Source organism: Talpa europaea (assembly GCF_964194135.1).
Source record: "Talpa europaea genome assembly, chromosome: 10".
In the NCBI taxonomy this organism is placed as follows: domain Eukaryota; kingdom Metazoa; phylum Chordata; class Mammalia; order Eulipotyphla; family Talpidae; genus Talpa; species Talpa europaea.
The window spans coordinates 64,228,276-64,252,537 of NC_140077.1; the positions used below are offsets into that span (position 1 = coordinate 64,228,276).

Consider the following 24,262-nt stretch of genomic DNA (forward strand, 5'->3'; position numbering starts at 1 on the left):
AGAAATAAATCTTTAACTTCTACACTTCCCCCATTCTTCATAAAGCACCTCTTCATAAGCACAACTTGCAGATGTATTTCCTTCTCTCCATAACACACTACTTTGTCTTGATTCGTTGACAGGTTGTGACATTGTTCTCTCACCCCAGCTGTGTGGATAGTGCCACACGCTCGCCACACGACAACGGCTCTTGTACGCATATTCCAGTGTTTCTTTTGTCAGAGAATCCAGCAGAGCCTCAGTTCTTTCAGTGGCAGCCCTGAGCTGAGCGAGGTGTGCCCAGCAGAGATGGTGAAGATGACAAAATCCAAAACTTTCCAAGCTTATCTGCCTAACTGCCACCGAACATATAGCTGTGTCCACTGCAGAGCCCACCTGGCCAATCACGATGAGCTGATCTCCAAGGCAAGTGGTTGTGTCCAGAAGTAGAGGGAACGCCCTACCCACAGTGATACGGTGGCTAGCTAGTAGATGAATATTTAACCATCGCATCACTTCCTGAGTGTGCTGTGTCCTACAAGTCTAGAGCCTCCTGGGCAGCATGGATGAAAGTCTAAAGTGCGATCAAATGTGTCAGCACTTGGATTGTGTAAGCAGTGGCCTGTGGTGGCCTGGCAGCCAGGACCCCTGAAGATCACGAGGAGTGAGATGACTCAGTTATTTGTCATTAAACATACTGTTAACCAAGAGAACACTAACAGAACTAGTGAAGTCTGGATAATCTGTGGGAATAGTTTAATAATGAGGAAGCTAAGACATTTCTAAAATTCAGAATGGTTAAGAAGAGGCTACTGGGGGCGGGGGGACTGGGATCTTCAGGAAAATGCCCAGGAGGGAAGTTCTGGACATTGTGCAGGACAGGAGCAGCCTCAGAGAAGTGAAAAGAATACCCAGTTCTTTCTTATTAAGTTAAATTCTTATTAGCATATTAATGTTTACAATCACCCAGTTGTGAATATTTAAAGTAAAGTAAACAGAGTGGATGAGCCAGTGTTCCCTCAAGGAAATAGCGAGAGTGCCTGCCCCCACTCCCACCCTCACCCCCCGCCCTCACATGAGCAGCCACTCATGCCCACAGCTGCCTTCCTGGGCTCCAAGAGCCTCGTTCTCCTTCAAAAGCAAAGTCCATCAAGAGGTTGTGCCTTTCAGGAATCTCTGCCTAGACTTCTTGTTTGACTCAGTTAGAAACACGTTTATCTAGTTGTTGTTTTTTGGGCTTTTTTTTACTAAATAGTAGTGATTGTTTCATTTCTGTTCATCTAAAATAAAACGGTTAAACAAGGCAGAGTTTCTGTTCTCTCATTGCTTCTGTGGCTCCTTTGTCCCTTCAGTGTCTCAGGTCGGAGGCGGAAGCCCTCAGGCCTCTGGGGTTTCTGGTTGCTTTCCCAGACAGCCTCAGCATAAACACCACTTAGAGTTATGGAAGGCAGAGCTGCTTGGGCCTCCAGACTGGGCTGTGTGACTTGGTGACTTGTCTGAGCCCTGGACCACCCTAGCAGCAGCAGTGTCAGGAGTGAATCTGGGCTTGCGGAGTCCCTGGGGCTCCAGGAGCATGCTGCGCCTGGCCCACAGCCAGTGGTCACTACTTCCCCTGAGCTGCTGTATGCTCTGCAGGGCAGCCCCAACTCACGGCAAGGGCCCCGACCCAAAACACTGCTCCACTTTCACTCCAGAACGCAGACCCCACCATCATTTTCTGTCTTACCACAGCAAATCTTTTAAAACTTTTTTTTTTTCTTTGCAGTCCTTTCAGGGAAGTCAGGGACGAGCCTACCTCTTCAATTCTGTGTGAGTATTGCCTGCACAGTGTATAGACGTGCTGTGTCCACTGTCAGGTTACATTTATTGCTTCTGTGCATCCATTTGCATGATTCAGGGCCAGGATATGTAAATAGAGTTCACCAGTGGTCTGGAACGAGGCAGTGTCTTTTATGTGATCTTAAAGGATCCTGCTCTCTAGCCAGAAAGTTACCAAAGGAATGTTCTTAGCCAAAGAATGAGCTCCCGCAGACATGGGGTGATTTGTTTTCCCTTTGTGGTAGACTGGGATTTCTGCTATGGAACAGTAGGACTGTGGCCGCTTCCCCACAGCCTGTCCCATCTTGGGATTCTTGTGGGGAAATAAAAAGTTGTTCCTTCGCATAAAAAGTAGTTAGTGGGCAGGGATGGGGGAAAATGGGAGCTTCAGAAGAAACATTTCTGGTAACCAGTTGGCTGGAGAAATAATAAGCACCCAAGTTGGAAGCCAGTGTGGGAGCTGGGGGGTACCCTCCAGGCCACTGCAGTCCAGGGCCCTCAGGAGGGGAGAGGAGGATGTGTGTCCAGTGTCCTGCCTCCTTCCCTGCAGTGTAAACGTGGGCTGTGGCCCTGCAGAGGAGCGTGTCCTTCTCACGGGCTTACACGCTGTTGCAGACATCTACTGTGAAAACTGCAAAACCACACTTGGGTGGAAATATGTAAGTAGCCATCTTATTCTGACATTTTAGAGAACACAGATTTACTGTAATAAATAAATGTGCTATCAATGGACATGAGACCAATTTACAAAGGAGTGAGACTTTCCCCTGGAAGTGTGATAGCTGCTATGTGCAAAGAATACATGTCTTAATATAGAATTTCTTTTGAACCAATTCAAAGTGGCATAATCTCATGGGCACATTTGTACTCCCAGGGTAAGGGTGAACAGCTGTGCTTGAGGTGGCAGGTGGGGACACACAGGGCCCTACCCCATGAATCCTTTGGTCTTTGGACCCCTCTTGGGAGGGTGGCTGTTCTCCATCCGGGGGACATTTATTGGCAGGCAGGGCCCAGGGTACCTGGTGGCATTGAACAGCAATCACAGCTGGCCCCTCTGTACCACAGACACCCAGCACCTGTTTGGGGTCTAAAGACAAAACCCCCTCTTTCTCTTGGGACCTTGAGCTGACTGTTGCCACCCCTCACCCCTCCATTTCTAGCCTTTACCTCAGGCTCCTCTCCTCCTGCCCCAAGCTTCCTGCAGACACCCCACCAAGGCCGGGCCTTCCCAGCTTGTGGAGAAGCCTCCTCAGTGTTCCCTGTTTCTGTCTCCCCCTGCCTGACCTCAGATCCCAGCTTGCTTCCACTGGTCTGTTGACAACTCTGAACCTGCACCTCTGCCCTGGCTTCTGTCCTGGTGAAAATCCTATGCACCCCATACCCCTGGCCACTTGGTGCACGTTCCACCCTAGGTGCTAGCATTTTGAGAGGTCCATCTTGGAGTGGGCCTGCCTTCTTGGGAGTTGTCTTCTATAGCCATGCTGCTTTTCTTCATCAGGGCCACTTGCTCTCCCTCTTTCTGGAATTCCTGTTCATTTCTGGTCTCTCATGTGCATCAGAGTGGGGGATGCCACCCCTGCATGGAGATGGGCTCAGCAAGGTCTGCCCACTCCCCTAGCCCTTCTACCAGCTCAGCCTGTCCCCTCCCTTCCCCAACACTCTGCTTCCAGCAAAGGGCTTTTTCTTTCTCCACCATCTTCAAACTGTCCCTAGAGCTCTTGGTGTAGCTGACGCCACTCTCCTTTAACCTGGAGTCCCTGGAAGAAATAGCTTCTTCCTCTTCCTACCTCCCGAATTTCCCTGCACAAGGTGCTTAGTAACACACTTGAATTCCCTACAAGTTTAACCATAGCTGGACAAGGAGCATAAAGCCTACCCTCACAAGCTTGTCATTTGAGACCGTCCCTGTCAGGCCCCTGGCATTGAGATCCAAGGCTCAGGGAACATCTGGGCAGATGTAGCACTATAGACTTATTTTCCTAATCACGAGCGTAATGACATTGAACAGTGAAAACAGATTCTGTCCTGAAATTCTTTTTCTCTACTTTTTTTCTTTTCAAGGAACATGCCTTTGAGAGCAGTCAGAAATATAAGGAAGGAAAATTTATTATTGAGCTTGCCCACATGATCAAAGACAATGGTTGGGAGTAAAGTGAAACTTTCTGTTCTCTTTTGAATACTTTTTTTGTGAGAGAGACTGCAAATGTAATGGAAACCTGGGAGCATCCTGGATGACAATGTCCCTTTGAACTCCGGCCTGGCAGGCAGGCCCCTCCCGGCCCTGTCCTGGGTAAGGTGTCCCTCCAGCACGTGCTCCTCGTGTACATGCTCGTCCCTTCACATTGCCAATGACCTTTTTCTATTCTAAAGTTCTAGACATAGAATTAACCCACTGATGGTCTGTCTCTCTGCTTAATACCTTCTTTCAATCTGTGTCTTTAGATAGAGCTTGACTGCTCTTTCATGTTCAAGAGCAAACTGAGTTTCTCCAGGCCATAGGGATGGGGTGTCTTTAGAGAGCAGGTCTCACCCCTTGTTTAAAGACATTGTAGCCCACTTAATGATTTCCCAAACTACAAGTCGGTTATTCCTCTTGCAGATGAACTGTGGAGGCCTAGTGCTCAGTTACCATCTTCAGCAGCAGTGCAGGGTGGTTTTTCTTGGGTATTGTTCAAAAACAGAGGACACCACTGATAACATTTTAGGAGTTGCAGAGAAATGTGTCTAACGGAACATCACGTTTATTCGAGCCAAGAGCTTCCTTTTTCAGAAAGCAAGAAATCTAGTTGTTGGGAAAGACTTGTTCCATGGGCTTCCGCTCCCCAGGTAGGAAGTGGGGCTTCCGCATCGCTGGTTAAGTGGCTAATCTGTGGAGTTGAAGTGCAGTGCTCTGGGCCGAGTAAAATCAGGTTTCCTTTTTCACTATGATGTGCTTGAAGGAAAATAATGTTTTTTGCATACAAAAGAGGCCAGAATGAACAGGAAAAACTTCTGAACTTCAGATTTGCCAGACTGTTTTCAGATGTTCTCAGAAAAGGTTAAAGCTACAAGATGGGGTGAAGCTTCGTAAAGACATTTGGTCTGTTCGTCAGGTCATCCCCACCCCACTGTGGGCTGACATAGGAGGGACCCGAGAGATCTAATGCTGTGTCCCCGCACCTATTTTAAGCTCCAGCCCCCCCCCCCGTGCCTCTCCGTGTGAGTGGGCTCTGTGCAAGCATTGTAACCAATTCACAGAGAATGAAGACCAGAAAGCATTCCGAAGTCAGTCTTGGTTTTCAATGTTTTGACCCAAACCTGGCCGGTGGGCCTGATCTGCTGTTCCTAGCGTCTGGGCAGGTGGTTTGTGGTGTGGGATTCATGGGACCCTGGCACCGAGAGGCAAGAAAAGGGGCCCGGGAGACAGGGTGAGGCAAGCCAAGCATCAGATGTTTCCCAGCCTGACAGGCTGGCTCTGAAGCTGCCCTCAGACTAGTTAGTCCAGTGACTGGGAGAGCTGGCTCCGGACACTGCATGTCTGTGATGGGGGGAGGGGGAGTCCCTCATGAGTCTGTGTCCTGCTGTGCAGGCACTAGGTGCCCCTGACTGGGTCTTGTTCAGCGCTCACCTCAAGCTTCCCAATGGCACAATCTCTTTGCCTAAGACTCAAAGCTTTGGAACGTGGGGAAGACCGCTGCCAAGTGGGTAAGGAGACATCAGTGTGACTTGCACGTGGAGCCCCTGGCACACATCTTCAGGTTTAAAGGGAAGGATATGGTGTAAGCCTCTGCCCTTGCACACACCCCAACAGGTTGCTGCTCCCCTGAGCCAGTGTCCCCAGATGTAGACTGTCCCCGTGCACTCCCTGTTTGTAAGGTAACGTGCAGCTGTGAACCTCCGGTGCCCTGGCTGCAAGTTGGAAATCTGAAGACACCTCTCTTGAGCAAACACCTGCTGCTTCAGTCCTTAGGGAAAACCGAAGAACCGAAAGCAGCCTGCCCTGAGTACTCGCCCGAGCACTAGTAATTGAAAACACGGCCTGTGAACGTGCGCCTTCTGTCGGTTCCTCTGCAAGTTGCATCTGGAGGCACCCAGACAACCAGAGGGTCAGGCCATGCCTAGGCACCTTGCGGGGCACCAGGGACAGCAGGCTTGAGCATTGCACGTAAGCTGAAAAATCGTCTAGAATTCTTTTGATCATTTTTTTGTATATACTGAAACTTCTATTTAAAGCTTTTATATGTTCTGGGTAAGTTTACTGCTCCTTTAATTTGAGCACTTTGGTTTTTGTGTTGTCTCTCGTGATGGTATTGAAATATTTTTACCAGGTGGTCTACCAACAGACTTTTATCACTTTTTTGTTGGCTTTCTGTAAAACCCAAGCTCTTTTTGAAACCAAATAAACTGAACATGAGCTGGCATCAGGGAATTATATTCACAAGACACAACCAGCTGTACTGGTGAAGTGTTGGAATGCTCCACCCTCATCAATTCCTGAATAAATAGCATCCCATGTCTTATTTAAAATGTTTTTTCCTTGAGAAGGGTGGGAGGTGATGCCAGGATTATAAATGCATGTAACTGAAAAGTACGTAGTAGCGTCTGAGGCAGGACATTTGCTTTAGCGGTGTGGCCAAGTATTGCGATTTTAGTATTTTTATACCTTAAAGCTTATCCTTGATGCCATCTGTCAGCTATAGGATCAGAAATGGGAATTTTTCAAAAGTCCTTTAATTTAGCTATGATCTCACCACACTCTTCAAATCCAGGTGGTTTTAGTATCAAGAAAACTATAAGCTCCTAACAGCGTACAGAAACATAAATCTCCATTTGTCAAACGTTTTGGGTATGCCTGGCCTTCCACTGCAGGTGGCAGCACAGCTGGGTGACCCAGCCTCCCTGGGGGGCTGGTGGGCGTGGCTGCTGGATGAAGCTGGATAGAAAGATTGCAGCCCAGGGCCAGTTTGAAGGTTCACCTGGCTGGGGACAGCCAAGCTCTCACAAGTCTCCCTTGGCTCCCCTCTATCCAGTCCTCGAGCCTCTGTGTGTGCTTTAAAAATATAATTTCCAAAGTAAACATCTTAGTAGCACTGCCTGCCCAAGTGCTCTGCTCTTTGAAATGATACTAAGGGACGAGGCCCTGACCTCCCATCGCTCCTGCCAGAGCCCCAAGCACCTGAGTGGCCTGTGCCTGCCTGCACCCAGCTGTCACTGCACTGACCAGCCCTGTGTAAACCAGGCTCTTGCAGACAGTGCCTTTCACTGGTGAGTTGTCAGATGTCTGCAGCTGAAAAGGGCAGCAGTGAGTAAGCAGGTCTTAAAGAAACGGGGGTCGAGGATCTGGCCAAAGGCAAGGAGAGCCCTTGCAGAGCTGGTCACAGGCAGAGGGACTACATAGGCCAGGCACAGGCCCTGTTCGAAGTACAGGGCAGGGCCAGTGACTGGCTAAAGCTAGAGACACCTGCAGTCAAGCACTAGAACACACCTACTGTGGAAGTGCCTTGACCAGAGGCAGGCGAGAGGCTTGGGGTTTCAGCATCAAAGATGGAAAAGGGGCCTCCCTGGTGGCGCAGGGGGTTGAGCACAGCACGAAGCAATCCACAGCCTCTGCAGCACGAGTTCGATCCCTAGCCATCCAGGGAGCAACCCACATGGCGCAGCAGACCTCTCCTGTCTCGCCCACTGCTCCACGCAGCAGTGTAGGTCAGTCGGTCTGCCCCTTCTGTTCCCCACTCTGTCTCTGGTGAATCTTCTCTCACACACGCACACCCCCACCCTGCACCTCTGGCCTGTACCCCAGCTCTTGTATGTATAAATAAATCCTTACTAAAAAAAAAAAGATGGAAAAGAAGAGCCAACGTACATTATGGAAATTAGAGCTGTTCAAACTTGCTAATGGATTTGAGATTCTGGGTGAAGGAAAGGATGAGGCCTAAGAGAATCTCAGCTGGTCAAGAGGGCCTGTGCTGACCCCAGGACAATGGGCACTGAGCAGGAGTGTGGGGAGGCCACTGGTGCTTTCAGAGCCTCAGTGCTGAGGAGATAAGGTCCCAGGAGGAGGTGTCTGTCCCTAGGCTTCTGCAGAGGTGCTTCAGGAAAGCCCAGGTAGCGATGTCAAAGTCAGGGGAGTGCACGCAGGCACGAGCTGCAGAAGGAACAGAAAGCAAGGGCAGGCAAGTGTGAGTTTTTTAAAAGACATTTAATAGAAAAACAGGGTGAAGGGAAGGGAACTCTCAAGTTAGGAAATGCTGGTGCAGCTGGCCCAGAAGCCTCAAGAGTTAGGGCTGAGAGTCAGTGTGTAAGCACAAGGTCAGGTCCTAGGGCAGTAAGGCCATGACCTGCGGAGAGGGGGTGGGGGCAGGAGGGAAACACCAGCTTGCTGGGGCCTTTTGCTCATCCATCAGTAACAGCAGGAGCAGCAGGAGCTTCACCCAGGGGAATCTAAACACCATCTTGACTGACAAGGTGGTCTGTCCAGATGTGGAACCTGGACAGGCTAGTCAGAGCAGTGCTCAGGCACCATGGTGATGACTATCCATGGTGGTAGGGGTGGGGGAGCCAGTGAGCCAAGCAAGAGATGGCAGGAAAGGATCTAGCCCAAGGCCCCAAAGTCTCCAGAAGAGCTGGGGTCTGAACGTTTCCAATAAGGGTCCATGTGATGCCACTGGTCAGGGACCACACGGAGTAGAATCCCTGAGAAGATAATGGGATGGGGGGGGGGGCGGTGGAGGGAGAAGAAAACCCGAGTCAGGACACAGCCCTTCCTCACCACCCTAGGCCTGTGCTGCTCTGCGGGCGAGACCCCATGCTTGGGGATCCAAGACAGATGCGGGTGGGCTGGGGAGGTCTGTGGGCTCCTGGGACAAAAGAGGGGACCACAGGGAGGACCAAGAGCTTTATTGAGTCACAGCCCAAAGGGCAGGTATGCAAAGGCTTTAGGAAACTCAGTGATAGGGATTCGGCCCCCAGGACAGTGTCCCTACCGGGATCCAGAGCAGCCTGCTGCTACCATGTGCTGAAGTCCCCAAAACCTCGGCTGGGCTTTTTCTTGGCCATGACAGCAGCTGCACTAGTGGATGGTTCTTCCTCTGCTACCCGTTTCCTAGACAAAGAACCAAAGTCCAGCTGCTGTGGCGTACCAGGCCCAAAACTGGGAGCCTGTCCCTCGCACCATGCACTCACACTGATCTCCCGATCTCTTCAGCCTGCACTGAGACCCCCCAGCCCAAGCCTGCACAGGTTGGCCAATCTGATGTGTGGCCACACGCACCCAGCTCAGTGCCAATTCCCAGGCCTGGCCTGGGGGCACCAGTGAACACCTGCAGGGCACGGCCCCACTCACGTGGCTGCAGGGTTGATGTATTTGCCCACGCCCTGGCGGTATGTCTGGGGGCCCTGGCTCCCTGACTTGGCCTTGCTTGTCTTCACTGTACTGTCTGGGGCTTCTTCTTTGATCTTTGTCTTCTTCCGCTCCTCGGCAATCTGTGTGGAGCAGGACAGTGACACCCAGGTACCCAGGTATCCCAGGTGGCAGGGATCCTCCCGCCCCTCCCCATGGGGTAGCTTGCCCGCCCCACCTGAGCGTCAGCCTCCTCGTAGGGGTCCACAAACACGGTGGTAGAGTTGATGCGGATCTCCTCCTAGCAGCAGAGCGGGAGACGAATGAGCAGGCCAGCCAGAGGCAGCAGTTCCCTACTCTGTACGCACCCTGGTGTCCCGGGGCACATACCTTAGGGCGGTCAGTTTTGGGGTCACTCTCCACATTCTCCATGGCTGTCAGTGTGTCAAAGCCCCCAACAACCCTGCAGCAGAGGAACAGAGGTGCCTCTGAATATGCCCAGGGCAGGGCATACCCCTGGTCAAATCCCCACACTACACCTGGGAGGGGCTGAGAATGGCCCTGCCTGTCAAGCCCTCAGAGGCACCACACAGGTAAGTGGCGGAGCCAGGCCAGATGGGCTTCAGAAAGATCTGCAGGGCTGTGGAGGAAGGCCGGGGGACAGGCAAGTGAGACTTGGTGGCTGTGTCTGACTGTCAAAGCTGTCAAAGTTATATGGGACACAGCCACACCCTGGGTGCCCACGCTGCCTGTAGCCACTTCTGTGCTATATCTGCAGAGCTAAGGCCTGGACAGGGTATCAGGCTACAGAGCTGGAAATGCCATCTGAGCCTTCATGGGAAGTGTGCCGGCCTCTGAATGAGAGGATAGAAGAGAGGACAAGGTGGAACCTGCAGTGTGGGCTGATCCAAGGAGAGCTGAGGCAGGGAGCCTATGCCGGGCAGCCAGTCAAAGAGCTGCACGCTCTCTAACCCACAGGTGCTGCCAAACAGAGAACCCCAACTTCTACACAGCCAAGGCCAAAGCAGTGAGATATGAGGGCCAAAGAGCATGGGCCAGACCCATGGGGAAAGGCAGAGAGGGCTCCCAGGTGGGAAAGGAACCCTTCAGCCTATGCTGACACCCCCAACCCCAACCTCACGCTGCTTCTCTTACCGCCCAAAAATGGTGTGCTTCTTGTCCAAGTAAGCACAGGAACGGAAGGTGATAAAGCTAGGAAAGGAGAACAAGAGGGTCAGAAGGGTGTGCACATGTTCTCACCTGCCTTGGCTTGGGACTGATGGGCAAGTGCCCCCCACCTGCTCCAGTGCCTGCTCTGGGAAGCTGGGTAACTCAAGTGCACGTGTGTGGCCCCCACAACCTGCCCATCTAGGGCCACCTATCAGCCAAAGTTGCGCCCATGACTCCCTAGAAGGCCCAGAGCAGGGGAGACTCTGTGGGCAGAGGCTGGACAGCAGCTGCTCTGGAGAGGTGGTGAGAAGAGGGTAGCAAGGGGCCTACCCCGCCAAGAGGTCTACAGAGGGACCAAGGACTTTGAAGCAGAAGGAAGGACGTGACAAGCAAAAAAGGGGTAAAGAAATTGAGACACGTGGGCAAATGTAAACACGGACCAAGAAAATTGCCCTATCTAACTTGGTATGAAAATGAAGTGGGGCCTCCATGGTGGTGCAAGGGGTTAATAAGCACAGCACTCTGAAGCAATCCACAGCCTCTGCTGCACAAGTTCGATCCCCAGCCAGGGAGCAACCCACATGGCTCCACAGGCCTCTCCTGTTTCACCTGCTGCTCCTCTCAGCAGTGTACTTCAGTCAATCTGCCTGTTCTGCTCCCCACTCTGTCTCTGGTGAATCCTCTCACCCCCTGCACCTCTGGCCTGTACCCCAGGTCTTGTATGCATCAATAAATAAATCTTTAAAAAAAATAAAAAAGAAAATGAGGTGGAATTAAAGAAGCTAATTACTTTAACACGTGAGATGGTCCAGGGAAACTGCAAGGATCTTATCTAAATGGGAGGCAGATACACTAATAACTTAGTAACTTCAGACTTTAAACAGATTTACTCCTTCATAAAGACCAGAAGAAAAACGTCTAACTTGCAAAACAGGAGGAAAAAAAAAAAGGAAATGAAAATAAATTTTTAAAAAAGGGCCACCAAAACCACACTGGAATCCCAATATACTGACTGGAATTAAATACACACTTTAAATTCTTCAGTTCACTTAACATAAAATCTGGGTGTGTGCCATCAAAAACAGTAGCCCTCAAACTTCAAGAATCTGAAAGGCTAAAAGCAAAAGGATGAAAGAAGATTCAAGACAAAAGATAAGAAGAGAGGGGGCGGAGCAACATGGCGGCGAGGAGACGCTGCGAGTAAGATCTCCCATTAAAAAAAGTTAATAGGGGCCTCCCCGGTGGCGCTGCGGTTGAGCGCTGGGTTGCGAAGCTGCCCGCAGCCTCTGCGGTACCGGTTCCATTCCCGGCTGCTTCCTGGCCACCGGAGGAGGGTCCCGCATGGCGCGCAGACCTCTCCTGCCGCCCGCTGCTCCCCTCAGCAGTGTACTTCGTCAGTCTGCCTGCTCTGCTCTCCGCTCTGACTCTGGGGAATTCTCTCACGTTCCCATGCTTCTGACTGTACCCAATGCTTGTATAAAATAAATAAATAAATCTTTAAAAAAATAAAAATAAAAAAAAAATAAAAATAAAAAAAGTTAATAGGGAGGAAAAGCGGCAGGTCCCAGTGAGAACTGGGACATGGAAGATAAACGGGTGACTCCAGCAAACTACCCGAAGAAGAAAGTGGCCATAAAAGAGGACCAGAAGGGAGGGAAGCGCAGACCCCTGCTCCCCTCCCCCGCCCACAGAGGCGGCACTCTCCGACCAGCAGAGAGGAGGGAAACAACAAACCAAAACGGCCACCAAGAACAAACGACGCAGCAAGCGGGACTGTGAGTGGAAAGGAACTACTGCAGCCACCACACCCCTTGAACGGGAGCTGAGGCGAACCCTGCAGGATTCGCCGCGGCGGTGAGCGAACGGCTCCGGGCGCCATTAGAGAAGAACAAAGACCTCGGGAGACGCGCACACAGCCCGGGCTGCCGGTAAGCTTGCGCGGATAGCGGCGCGCTCGGCGTGCTTGAAAAGCAAGTGCAGACCAGGATCGCGGCTGCCCAGGTCCCCGAGCCTGCGACCTAGGCTTGGGAGACGACCTAGGCTTGCGGGGAGACACGCGGAGGTCCTCACTGAGGTGAAGGTCCCTCCCTGAGTAAGCAGGAACCAGGCGCCCAGGCACGGGAGCGGTGCAAAAGGCGCCATTCCTGCGCCATTGAACTGGGCTACAGCCCGCGTCCTGGAACTGAGGGCTTTGGAACTGAGACCCGGGGCACGAAATTAGGGGCGTGGGTTCCCCACGACGGTGGGGCACAAGGCAGACACAGCACCCCAAAGCCGTTGAGGTGTACCCTACCATCCCCGCTTTGCTCCCTGTCCCACGGGGTGGAAAATCAGCTCCCCAAGGGCTCTAGGAGAGATCTTTGGCGCCACCTAGCGACTTGTAGCCAGCACAGGCTCCTGAAGGAGCTAGTGGCCAGCTGGGGAGTTAGCCCACACCCGGCCCCTTCCGAACAAGTAGTCTGAGCCCACAGGGAGAGCGAGCACCCACAGCCAGGGCAGAACAGGCACGCAGAAGAGTGTGCCTGACACCGGACGCGCAGGGAGTGTGTCCCACATCACCATTTTAGAACAGGGACATTTCTTCAGTAAAGACTACCTGCAGAAGGCTTCCTCAGGAGCCAGAGGTGAGCGGGGTAAGTTCACCCACGCCAGACCCCCTCTGGCCTGCAGTCCAAGCCCAGAGGGAGAGCAGGAACCCACCGCCGGGGCAGACCAGGCGCACAGGGGAGTGTGTCCCCACATCAACATTTTAGGACAGGGACCTTTCTCCAATAAAGACTGCTTGAAACTGACAGATGACTCCTGGAGGAACCAGAGGGGAAAAGAGAAGCCCACCCAAGATGCCGGCCAGTCCCAACAACACAGTGTCCCAACGCATACGGCAAATTAGAAAACAGACAGTAGGGAGGAGAAGAACCACACGCAACCTAGCAACTCTCCAGAGAAAAAGCACACCACAAAAAGAAAACCAGCCCCCAGATTGCAACGACAGTAACTTGGAAGAACTTCTGAGCCTTCCAGAAAGAGAATTTAAAATTGCCGTGATTAAAAAACTGACAGAAGTCATAAAGGAAAACAATGATAAGGGAAAAATAATCAACGATCAGAAGAATGAAATTGAGTCCCTAAAGAGGGAAGTAAAAGAAATGCAGGAGATCAAAGAATTAGTGGAAGAACTAAAGAATTCTGGGAAAAGCAATGAAAGCAGAATTGATGAAATGGAAGAACGAATAAGTGCTCTTGAAGACACAGAAATAAAAAGAACCAAAACAGAAAAGGTAAGAGAAGTACGAAGGAAAAAGAACGAGGAAAGACTTCGGGAACTATCTGACTCCATGAGGAAAGGAAATATAAGAGTTATAGGAATACCAGAAGAAGAGGAGAGAGAAGTAGGAACAGAGAAAATATTCAAAGAGATAATAGAAGAGAACTTCCCAAATGTGAAGAAGGAGCTGAAAATTGATATACAAGAAGCAAGAAGAACACCAAACTTCCACGACGAAAGAAAAAATACAGCAAGACACATAATAATAAAGCTCCCAAGAATCCAGGACAAGGAAAAAATAATGAAGCTGGCAAGAGGGAAGAAACAGATAACATTCAAAGGAAAGCCAATCAGGCTGACATCAGACTTCTCCGAAGAAACACTACGGGCAAGGAGAGAGTGGAGGGACATAGTCAACAGACTCCAAGAAAACAGATGCCAACCAAGAATACTCTATCCCGCAAAGCTCTCCTTCCTCTTTGAAGAAAGAATTTGGACCTTCCCAGACAAACAGAAACTCCGGAATTTCATTGCAACTAAACCCCCACTCCAAAAAATACTACAAGGAGTCCTAAAGCCAGAACCTCAGAGGGACGAATAACAATGAAAGAAGGCCAAAAAAAAAAAAAAAAGTTATTAAAAGAATAAATAAATAAAATCAAAGGAAAGACAAACACAATGGCAAATACAGATGTTAACATATCAATATTAACTCTAAATGTAAATGGACTAAACTCTTCAATAAAAAGACACAGAGTTGCAGCCTGGATTAAGAAACAAAACCCAACCTTTTGCTGTCTCCAGGAAACACATTTAGCTACAAAAGATAAAAATAGGCTCAAAGTTAAAGGATGGAAAACAATCCTACAAGCAAATGGACCAAAAAAGAAAGCAGGAACAGCTATACTTATATCAGATAAAACAGATTTCAAACTCAAAAAGATAAAAAGAGACCCCAATGGTCACTACATTATGATCAAGGGGACAATACTTCAAGAAGAAATAACACTCATTAACATATACTCACCAAACGAAGGAGCACCAAAATATATCAGACAACTGTTGTCCTCTCTGAAAACAGACATCAGAGAAAACACATACGTAGTGGGAGACTTCAACACACCACTATCAACAATGGATAGATCAACAAGACAAAAAATAAGTAAAGAAACCAAAGCTCTAAATAAGGACCTAGAGCAATTGGGCTTAACAGACATCTATAGAACACTAAACCCCAAAAAAACGGAGTACACATTTTTCTCAAGCGCACACGGATCATTCTCCAGGATCGATCACATACTGGGGCACAAGACAAACATCAACAGATACACCAAGATTGAAATCAATTCAACCATCTTTTCTGACCATGAAGGCATCAAACTAGAAATAAACCATAAAAAGAAGGCAAGGAACTTTCCTACCTCATGGAGATTAAAAACCACACTACTGGAAGACCACTGGACTAACGAGGAGATCAAAGAAGAAATTAAAAAATTTTTTGAATTGAACGACAAGGAGGACACCAATATCCTAAATGAATGGGATGCAGCAAAAGCAGTAATAAGAGGAAAATATATAGCAATAGAAGCTCACATCAAGAAACAAGAAAGAACTCAAAGAAACAACCTAATCTCGAAGCTCAAAGATCTAGAAAAAGAACAACAAAAAAACCCCAAAACCAGTAGAAGAAAAGAAATAATAAAAACCAAAGCAGAAATAAATGAAATTGAAACTAAAAAAACAATCCAAAAGATCAATGAAACCAAGAGCTGGTTCTTTGAAAAAATCAATAAAATAGACAAACCCCTAGCCAGGCTCACAAAGGAAAAAAGGGAGAAAGCACAAATAAACAGGATCATCAATGGAAGAGGAGAAATCACAACGGACACAGCAGAAATCAAAAGAATAATCAGTAACTACTATGAACAGTTATATGGAAACAAGTTTAATAATCTAGAGGAGATGGACAAATTCCTACAACTCTACAATCACCCAAAGCTAGATAAAGAAGAAATAGAACACCTAAACAGACCAATTACAATTAGCGAAATTGAAATGGTAATCAAAAACAAAAGCCCAGGACCTGATGGATTTACAAATGAATTCTACCAAACATTCAGAGACGAATTAGTGCCTATCCTTCACAAACTCTTCCAAAAAATTGAGAAGGAAGGGACAATACCAAACACGTTCTATGAAGCCAACATTACACTAATACCAAAACCGAACAAGGACAACACAAAAAAGGAAAACTACAGGCCAATCTCCCTAATGAACACTGATGCAAAAATCCTCAATAAAATTTTAGCCATCAGAATCCAACAATGTATCCATAAGATAATTCACCACGACCAAGTAGGATTCATTCCAGGGGCACAAGGATGGTTTAACATCCGAAAATCAATCAACGTTATCCAACACATCAACAAAAAGAAATATAAAAACCATATGATAATATCAATAGATGCTGAGAAAGCTTTCGACAAAGTGCAACACCCATTCATGATAAAAGCCCTTGAAATTCTTGGGATACAAGGAACATACCTCAACATCATAAAGGCCATCTATGACAAGCCAACAGCCAGTATCATTCTCAATGGTGAAAAGCTGAAAGCAATTCCATTACGATCTGGAACAAGACCAGGATGTCCACTCTCACCACTGCTTTTCAATATAATACTGGAAGTCCTAGCCAGGGCAATAAGACAAGAGAAAGACATCCAAGGAATCCAAATAGGAAAACAAGTCAAACTATCACTATTTGCAGACGATATGATATTATACATAGAGAACCCCAAAAACTCCACAGAAAAGCTAATTCAACTCATCAATCAGTTCAGTAAAGTGGCAGGATACAAAATCAACATGCAAAAGTCAGTAGCCTTCCTATACACAAACAATAAATCTGAAGAAGAAGAAATCAAAAAAACCATCCCTTTTGTTATTGAAACAAAAAAAATCAAATATTTGGGAATAAATCTAACAAAAGAGGTAAAGGACCTATACAAAGAAAACTATAAAACACTGTTAAAAGAAATAGAAGAAGACACAAAGAAATGGAGAGACATCCCCTGCTCATGGACTGGAAGAATAAACATTATTAAAATGGCCATCCTTCCAAAAGCAATATACAGATTCAATGCTATTCCAATCAAAATTTCAATGTCATTCTTCAAAGAAATAGAACAATTATTGATGAAATTCATATGGAATCACAAAAAACCCCGAATAGCCAAAGCTCTCCTGAAAAAAAAAGAAGGGAATGGAGGCATCACACTCCCAGACTTCAAACTATACTACAAAGCCATAATCATCAAAACTGCATGGTATTGGAACAAGAACAGACATACAGACCAATGGAATCAAATAGAAAATCCAGAAATAAACCCACAGATTTATGGTCAACTAATCTTTGACAAAGGAGCAAAGACTATGTATTGGAGCAAAGAAAGTTTGTTCAATAAATGGTGCTGGGAAAACTGGGTCGCTACATGCAAAAGAATGAAGCTTGACCACTACCTCACACCATACACAAAAATCAACTCAAAATGGATTAAAGAACTAGACATAAGACCTGAAACCATAAAATATATAGAAGGAAATATAGGCGAAACACTACGTGATCTGCACATCAAAGACATCTTTACAGACACATCACCCAAAGCAGTGATAGTGAAGGCAAAGATAAACAGCTGGGACTACATCAAATTAAAGAGCTTCTGCACAGCAAAAGAGACAATAACAAAAACAAAGAGAAACCCCACCAACTGGGAGAACATTTTTGCACCCAACACTAATGATAAAGGACTGATCACAAAAATCTGCAAAGCGCTGATGAGACTCAACAACAACAAAGAAAATAATCCAGTCAAAAAATGGGCAGAAGAGCTAAAAAGAAACTTCTCTGAAGAGGAAATGCGAATGGCCAACAGGCATATGAAAAAATGTTCAACATCACCTGCCATCAGGGAAATGCAAATCATAACTACCATGAGATACCATCTTACACCAGTGAGAATGGCACATATTAAAAAAACTAGCAACAACAAATGCTGGCGAGGGTGTGGAGAAAAAGGAACTCTTCTGCACTGTTGGTGGGAGTGCAAACTGGTCCAACCACTGTGGAGAGCTGTGTGGAGATTTCTGGACCTACTAAACATAGAGCTTCCATATGATCCAGCAATTCCACTCCTAGGTATTTACCCAAAGGACACAGAAACATCAATTCCAAAGAACACCTGCACCCCTATGTTTATAGCAGCACTGTTTACAATAGCTAAGCTTTGGAAACAACCCAAATGCCCAAAAATAGATGACTGGATCAAGAAGATGTGGTACATATATACCATGGAATATTACTCAGCATTCAAAAAAGATAAACACATGCAATTTGCAGCAACATGGATGGCGCTGGAAGGGATCATGCTCAGCGAAATAAGCCAAAAAGAAAAAGAAAAATACCGGATGGTCTCACTCATAGCAGGAATCTAGAAAACTTAAATAAGGGACCAGGAAAATGAATATAAGAAAGTGAAAATCAAAATCAACAGAAAACTATGAACCAGAGACACTTTTAGGGGGGCGGGGGCGGGAGGGGAGGGATTGGGGTCAGAATGGGGGGGCTGCAATTGTATGGGGAATATAACAATAAAATTTATAAAAAAAAAAAAAAAGACAAAAGAGAAGAAAATCCTGGGCCTGTCACTGTGCTCGAGGGGGTGAGGCTTCCCCAGAGGAGCTGCGCTGGTGGCTGCCCTGCCATGCCGCGGTGCGCCCCAGCAAGACCTGGAAACAGAACACACAGACATGCGGAGAAGAGGCCACGGGCTGTATCAACACCCACTACTCCTCCAGCCAGGGCTGTATTCTTGGGCCACAGGGTCGCACCAGATAAGTCCACCGCACATCAAAACCCTGCATGTGTAGAACTGAACTCTGGCCACCAAGCGGGTGTCTCATTAATTTCTAACACAGGGAATTTAAAAAACCTGTGTTAAACCTGAAGAAAACAGCAATTAGAAAAAAATGAAAGGGAAACCAAATATGTAACAAAGTAAAGGCTAAAAAAACGTTCTTTACAAAAATGAAGCAAACCTTTGGCAGTTGTCAGGGAAAGCACAAAATATTAGAAGTAAACAGAGAACACTCTCATCCAGCAGCAGTTCTACAGGCTACTTAAGCCAAAGAGTTAGAAATAAATAATAAAAGGTGAGGGCCTTCCTTGTGGCACAAGGGGTTAAGACACAACCTATCTGGCTACCCGCAGCCACTGCAGCACAAGTTCGATCCCCAGCCAGGGAGAAACCCACAGGCACAGCAGACCGCTCCTGTCACGCCCACTGCTCCCCTCGGCAGGGTATTTCGGTCCTTCTGCCTGTTCTGCTCCCCACTCTGTCTCTGGTGAATCCTCTCACCCCCCCGCCCCCGCCACCTCTGGCCTGTACCCCAGCTCTTGTATGCATAAATAAATCTTTTTAAAAAATAATAAAAGGTGAAACCATCCCCGAAAAAACAAAACACACAACCCCCATACCCAGTCTTCCTGGAGTGAGAAACACCACCCAGGCAGCCCCTGAGCAGAAAGACAGTAACCAGGGTGCACCAGTAGCTAGCAAAGTGGGGCAGGGGGATGCAGCCTCAACATGATGGCTTCAGTGGTAAAGAGTGAGATGTGAAATCAAGAAAGTAGACAGAAAAAGACACCAGGAAGCAGCAAAAATAAGTACCTCCACCACCTAGGGAAAAGGAATAGATGTGATCAGAAGAGATCGAGGAGCAGACACCATGGAAACAAGTCTAGAAATCTAGAGATGGGCGAGCTGAATCATCCAGTTGGCTCATGAAGTGACGCCCTGACTAAACAAGCATCTGACTCCACAGTAACGTAAACCACCCCAAGACTGACTGTGCAAGCTGTACCCCACTGGGCTGACCAACCTGTCCGGGGCAGGCAGGCAAGGCTCCCAATTGAACACAGCCAACACGGAGCAGCAAGGATGCGCTTTACTCCCCAAGACACAATAGCGACAGAAACACTGGCCAACCCAGTGGTCTCTTCCACACATTTCAGGAGGGAAAAAAGGAGCATGTGACTGTAGTAGCAGACACTAAAAGAGAAGCATCTCTTCCAAAAAACTAAACCAACTACAAATCTGATCAGATGGCTACACAGCATGTCACTTAGCAGGACGCCCACCTCCTCGCCCTCACAGGCCTCACAGTGAGGTGACTGCTGCTCACACAGCAAGAGCAGGCACCCCCTCATGCCAGTACACATGAACAGCTAGAAAATTCTAGGCTCTTTAAAAGCTGTTTTAATTAGGAGAATCTGATAAAAGTTATAATTTTTCTCTACCTGGAATTGCAGGGGGGGAGAAATCCATTTATAATACTATCACAAATCATAAAATCCTTAAGGAGCAGCTGTACCCAGGAAGGCAGGGAACTCATATGAAGAAAACTATAAAATCACACTAAAATCACTCCCTACTAGCAGGGTGCCCGGGACTCACAACTGAGACTTGTTGCTGTTGGGCCCCGAGTTGGCCATGCTGAGGATGCCCCGGCCTGTGTGCGAGAGGTTGGGCCGAAATTCATCTCTAAAGGGCTTCCCCCAGTACGAGGCCCCACCTGAAAGAGAAAGAGCGTGGCCGGCAAGAGGCCGACCGGGTCCCAGTCAAGCGTGGCCAGCAGGCGGCAGCTCAGCTCCAGAAATCTGTTCAGGGTCCCCGGGGCAGGCACTCAAGGGTGTGTGTTTGGGGCAGGAGGCAGCCTGAGACCCTCACCACCAACCTCCCTCTGGACTCTGTCCAGCCCCAGGCCCCTGGGGTAAAGGGTGGAGACCACAGCTCACTATCTATCATCCACCCCACATGGGATCGAGCAAGCCTTGGCCCAAGCAGCTGACAGGGTGCGGCAGCATGAGAAGCCACAGCTGGGACTCCAGAGCCAGGCCCAGTGCTATGTGCTGCTGACTCCCTCAAGCCTCCCTGGTCAGCAGCAGAGGCAGATAACGCCCAGAGGTCCCTAGAGGACGTAATGTGCCCCCCGGGTATTATTTAAGCCTCAGAACCACAGAAGGACACACCTAAGGTCACACTGCCCATACGTGAGTAGGTGGCTGGTCTATCAGGTCCATGTCCAGAGCTCTTGGCAGCCCAACGCACCCACTTGGGTCTTATGGACCATTCAAAGCTAACTAAGGAGCCCCGGCACCAGTACCTACCTGTGCCTGTGCCAGTGGGGTCACCCCCCTGGATCTGCAAGAACAAAAGCCAGTAAACAAGCTATGCTCCTTGGTTCTGCCCAGCCCTCACCACTCACTGCCCACCCACCGCCCCAGCTCCCCACCCGAAAGTGGGCTACACATCAGGGTCTGAGCTCTGGGCTCAGGACACCTCTATGCACAAGCCCAGTACTGGCCAGGCTGGGGACTCAAGGGATCGACCCGAAGGTTCCCTGCCCATCTGCAGGAGCTCAAAGGTACGACACTATTCACCTGGTCCTGGCCAGGTGCTACACAGCTCCCCGTGTCCCAGGCACATCTGCAGCCAGCAGCAACTCCCGTCCCTCACCACAAAATTCCTGATGGATCTGTGGAAGATGGTGCCATCATAATATTGCTTCTTGCAAAGCTTGATGAAATTTTCGCAGGTCTTTGGTGTCTGTAAAATTGCCCAGGTACTTCTGTGACACATGTGGCAGCCAATGGGAGGGTCCCCACCACATCATACCACCCAGGGCCCTTGCTGGGCAGAAGCACATGGTCAGCAGCCTAGTCAGAGGGCAAGGACCCATGAAGCCAAGGGACAGGACACACACTGTGACTGCAGCTTAGTTTCCCAGAGCCAAGGGAGAAAGTGGGCTAGGGGACAGTGCAGCTCAAGCCCTTCTGTGTGAGGTGTGCAGGCCTGCTCAGGACGCGGCCAAGGAAAGATGGCATGTGGCTAACAGGGTCCCTGCTAGGGGTGAAATGGCTCACACCTTTCTCTTGGGGAGGGGCTGGGGTGTTCTACAAGCACGCACTAATGAGGCTTGGTTAAGACCGTGCCAGTGCCCCCGGGCATAGCACACACCCACCATGTCGCAGTGCAGCTCCAGGTTGAGGTCTCCCCAGTTGGTGTGCAGCCGCACATAGCCCTTCTTCTTTACAAACTGGTAGCGCAGTACATCCTCGTCAATGGCAGCTGCAAGCAGAGGCCCAAGCTTTGTGCCTGCCCTCAAACTAGGGAGTCCCACCCCACACCAGGCACTAAGTCTCAGATGCCACCCCAGCTCTGAGGAGGACCAACAAGTCAGAGCCTGAGGTCTGCCCTGGGCATGCACAGGCTTGTGGGGTCTGGACAGGGCAAGTCTACAGGCAGAGGGGGCAAGCCAGGGCTCAACAGTTAAGTGATGCCTGAAAAATCTGGATACAGGGTGAAAGAGACTGTGGGAGAGGGCTGGGGACTAAGGGATGGTTATGGACAGGCCAAGAACATAAAGAGGGGGCCTAAGGACAGTGCCAGGGGCAGCCTACGTGGAGGGCCAAGGTGCCCATGGCAGCCAGTGCAGATACCAGGATGCATCTGTAGATGCAGATGGTAGGGGAGGGCCTCCTGTCCCCAGTCCATCACTCACACCAGCCTCCCCCAATCTGGACAAGCTGTCCAACAGCCCACATAGCCCAAGACTAAAGGAGCAATGCCTAAGGAGGGTAGGGAGGCACCGCACCCTACCACTGCTGACTGGAGCCAAAAAAGTAACTACCTGCTTCATGTGTGGTCTCTGGAACCATGGCAGTGGAGGTGAAGGAGGCACTAACCTTCCCAGTGGAGTAGTGAGCCTGTCAAGAAAACCACAATAGCATACTGTGGTGCCCTGGGCGGCAGGCAGGCTGGAGACACGGAAACCAGCCATCCTCACTGTTCAGGTCCTTCTCAGGATTTCTCTTCCAGGAAGGCCTCCCTGACTACCACCCACAAGCACCAGCAGGAGGGTTGTGGAGGACAGGATGACTTGGCCTGCACTGACCTCTCCCCACAAAGAGCTATGATGACAAGTGTTGGAGAAGGGAAAGCCAGGATGCCTGGGGTCCAGCCTTTGTGGGAGCCAGCAACCCGTGGGCCCCAGCTGTGCCAAAGGTCCAGTCGGCCGAGGTTCTCGTGTTATATGAAACCCCCAGGCAGAGCTGACCAGCTGGTATGAGGGGCTCTAATACCTTTTTAAAGCTTTCAGGGTTTTATAATAAATAATCTTTTAACCAGGAAAAAAAAAATGATTTTTTTTTTTAATTCTAGAAAGATTTAGGAGGGGAGGGAAGGGAAGGGGTTTCAGAAGAAAATACATCAAAATTGCTAAAAATTGTTATTAGAATAGGGGGACTGTGAACAACACACTCATATTTTACTTTTCTAAATTTCCATGGATAATTCTTTTTTTTTTTTAAAAGATTTATTTATTTATTTATTTATACAAGCACTGGGTACAGTCAGAAGCGCAGGAGGGTGAGAGAATTCACCAGAGCCAGAGCGGGGAGCAGAGCAGGCAGAAGGACCGAAGTACACTGCTGAGGGGAGCAGCGGGCGGCAGGAGAGGTCTGCACGCCATGTGGGACCCTCCTCTGGTGGCCGGGGAGCAGCCGGGTATTGAACCGGCACTGCAGAGGCTGCGGGCAGCCTCGCAACCCAGTGCTCAACCGCTGCGCCACCGGGGAAGCCCCCTTGGATAATTCTAACAGGAGAACCCCACCCCTACCCCAACCCTCGCCCCCAGCAAGCCAGGCCATGCCTGAACAGAAGCAGGTGGATGTCGGCTTCCTAAGAAAGGCCCTGGATGTCTCCACCTGAGTTTGCGCTAGGTGCCTGTGACTAGCTCTGCAGGGCATGACTGTGCCCCAAAGGGTCATCCCTCCCACCACCCACAGGCTGCCATGTCACAGGGTGTGGCTGAAGCTTGAGCCAGAGCACAACACAGACCTTCCATGGCTGGGAGCCACCTCCCTTGATGACTCGTCATCTTCCCAGTCATCCCAGGGCAGTCCTCCAGGGACTCAGTGACTCGCAGGGGTCCAGGTCACCTCCCATCCAAAGGTATCCCAGGACACCCATGAGCCCCTTCCCTGGGATGACTCAGAGAAGCTGAGCTGGTGGAGTGGTCAAGCTGTCAGCTGGTGGCCCTCCTTTTACTCACTGCATTCAATTTGTCCACCTTCTTCTTCTCTGGGACCTTCATGGTGGCTGCCAGGATCTCATCCCCTTTGAACTCCTTGTAGAGCTCCTGCAGCGTTTCTCGGGTCTCCGCATTTGTGTTTTTCAAATAGTAAGATGGATCCTGTTTGGCCTTTTCTTCATCTATAAACAGCACAGGAGCCCTGAGCAACCAAGCCCCAGCAATGTCTTCACAGAAGGCCAGAGCAGACAATAGTGGAAGCCCCATGCTGGCCCCACGTAACCCATAAGGCAGTGGCACCTTCATTAATGTATTCTGGACACAGCTCTGTCGCTACAAACCCAGAGGGGACTTTGTGGAGGAAGAGAGACAGAAAACACCCTGCAGGGTAGCAAGTCCACCTGCCAGTGGTTTCCACTGTAGTCCACTTGGGTCTGTCTAGGGCCTCAGCCTCGGCCTCACAGTGTTTATTAGCAGCCCGCACCACAGGACCTCGATGGCAAGAGCCAGCTAGCTGAGGGTGCCTGCACAGGACCTGCCCATTTGTCAGAGTGGCCCTGTGG

The 24,262-nt window shown here is 49.2% G+C and overlaps 2 protein-coding genes across 2 annotated transcripts in view; one reads left to right on the top strand and one right to left on the bottom strand.

Moving 5' to 3' along the window:
• Nucleotides 1-288: 288 nt before the first annotated feature.
• Nucleotides 289-3,948, top strand: YPEL1 (yippee like 1; the record flags this gene model as incomplete). Its single annotated transcript, XM_084244726.1, has 4 exons — nt 289-405; nt 1,745-1,788; nt 2,348-2,456; nt 3,859-3,948. The coding sequence occupies 4 exons, from the start codon at nt 289-291 to the stop codon at nt 3,946-3,948; spliced, it is 360 nt and encodes a 119-aa protein (XP_084100852.1).
• A 4,833-nt stretch (nt 3,949-8,781) lies between these two features.
• Nucleotides 8,782-24,262, bottom strand: part of PPIL2 (peptidylprolyl isomerase like 2) — a gene marked incomplete at both ends in the record, with an annotated part of 30,047 nt that continues 14,566 nt past the window's right edge. Inside the window, 11 exons of the mRNA XM_084244915.1 lie at nt 8,782-8,878; nt 9,119-9,258; nt 9,354-9,416; nt 9,506-9,578; nt 10,271-10,327; nt 20,063-20,180; nt 20,776-20,809; nt 21,125-21,214; nt 21,630-21,736; nt 22,299-22,374; nt 23,721-23,881. Of these exons, the coding sequence (XP_084101041.1) occupies nt 8,782-8,878; nt 9,119-9,258; nt 9,354-9,416; nt 9,506-9,578; nt 10,271-10,327; nt 20,063-20,180; nt 20,776-20,809; nt 21,125-21,214; nt 21,630-21,736; nt 22,299-22,374; nt 23,721-23,881 (1,016 nt within the window). The remainder of the gene's footprint in view (nt 8,879-9,118; nt 9,259-9,353; nt 9,417-9,505; nt 9,579-10,270; nt 10,328-20,062; nt 20,181-20,775; nt 20,810-21,124; nt 21,215-21,629; nt 21,737-22,298; nt 22,375-23,720; nt 23,882-24,262) is intronic.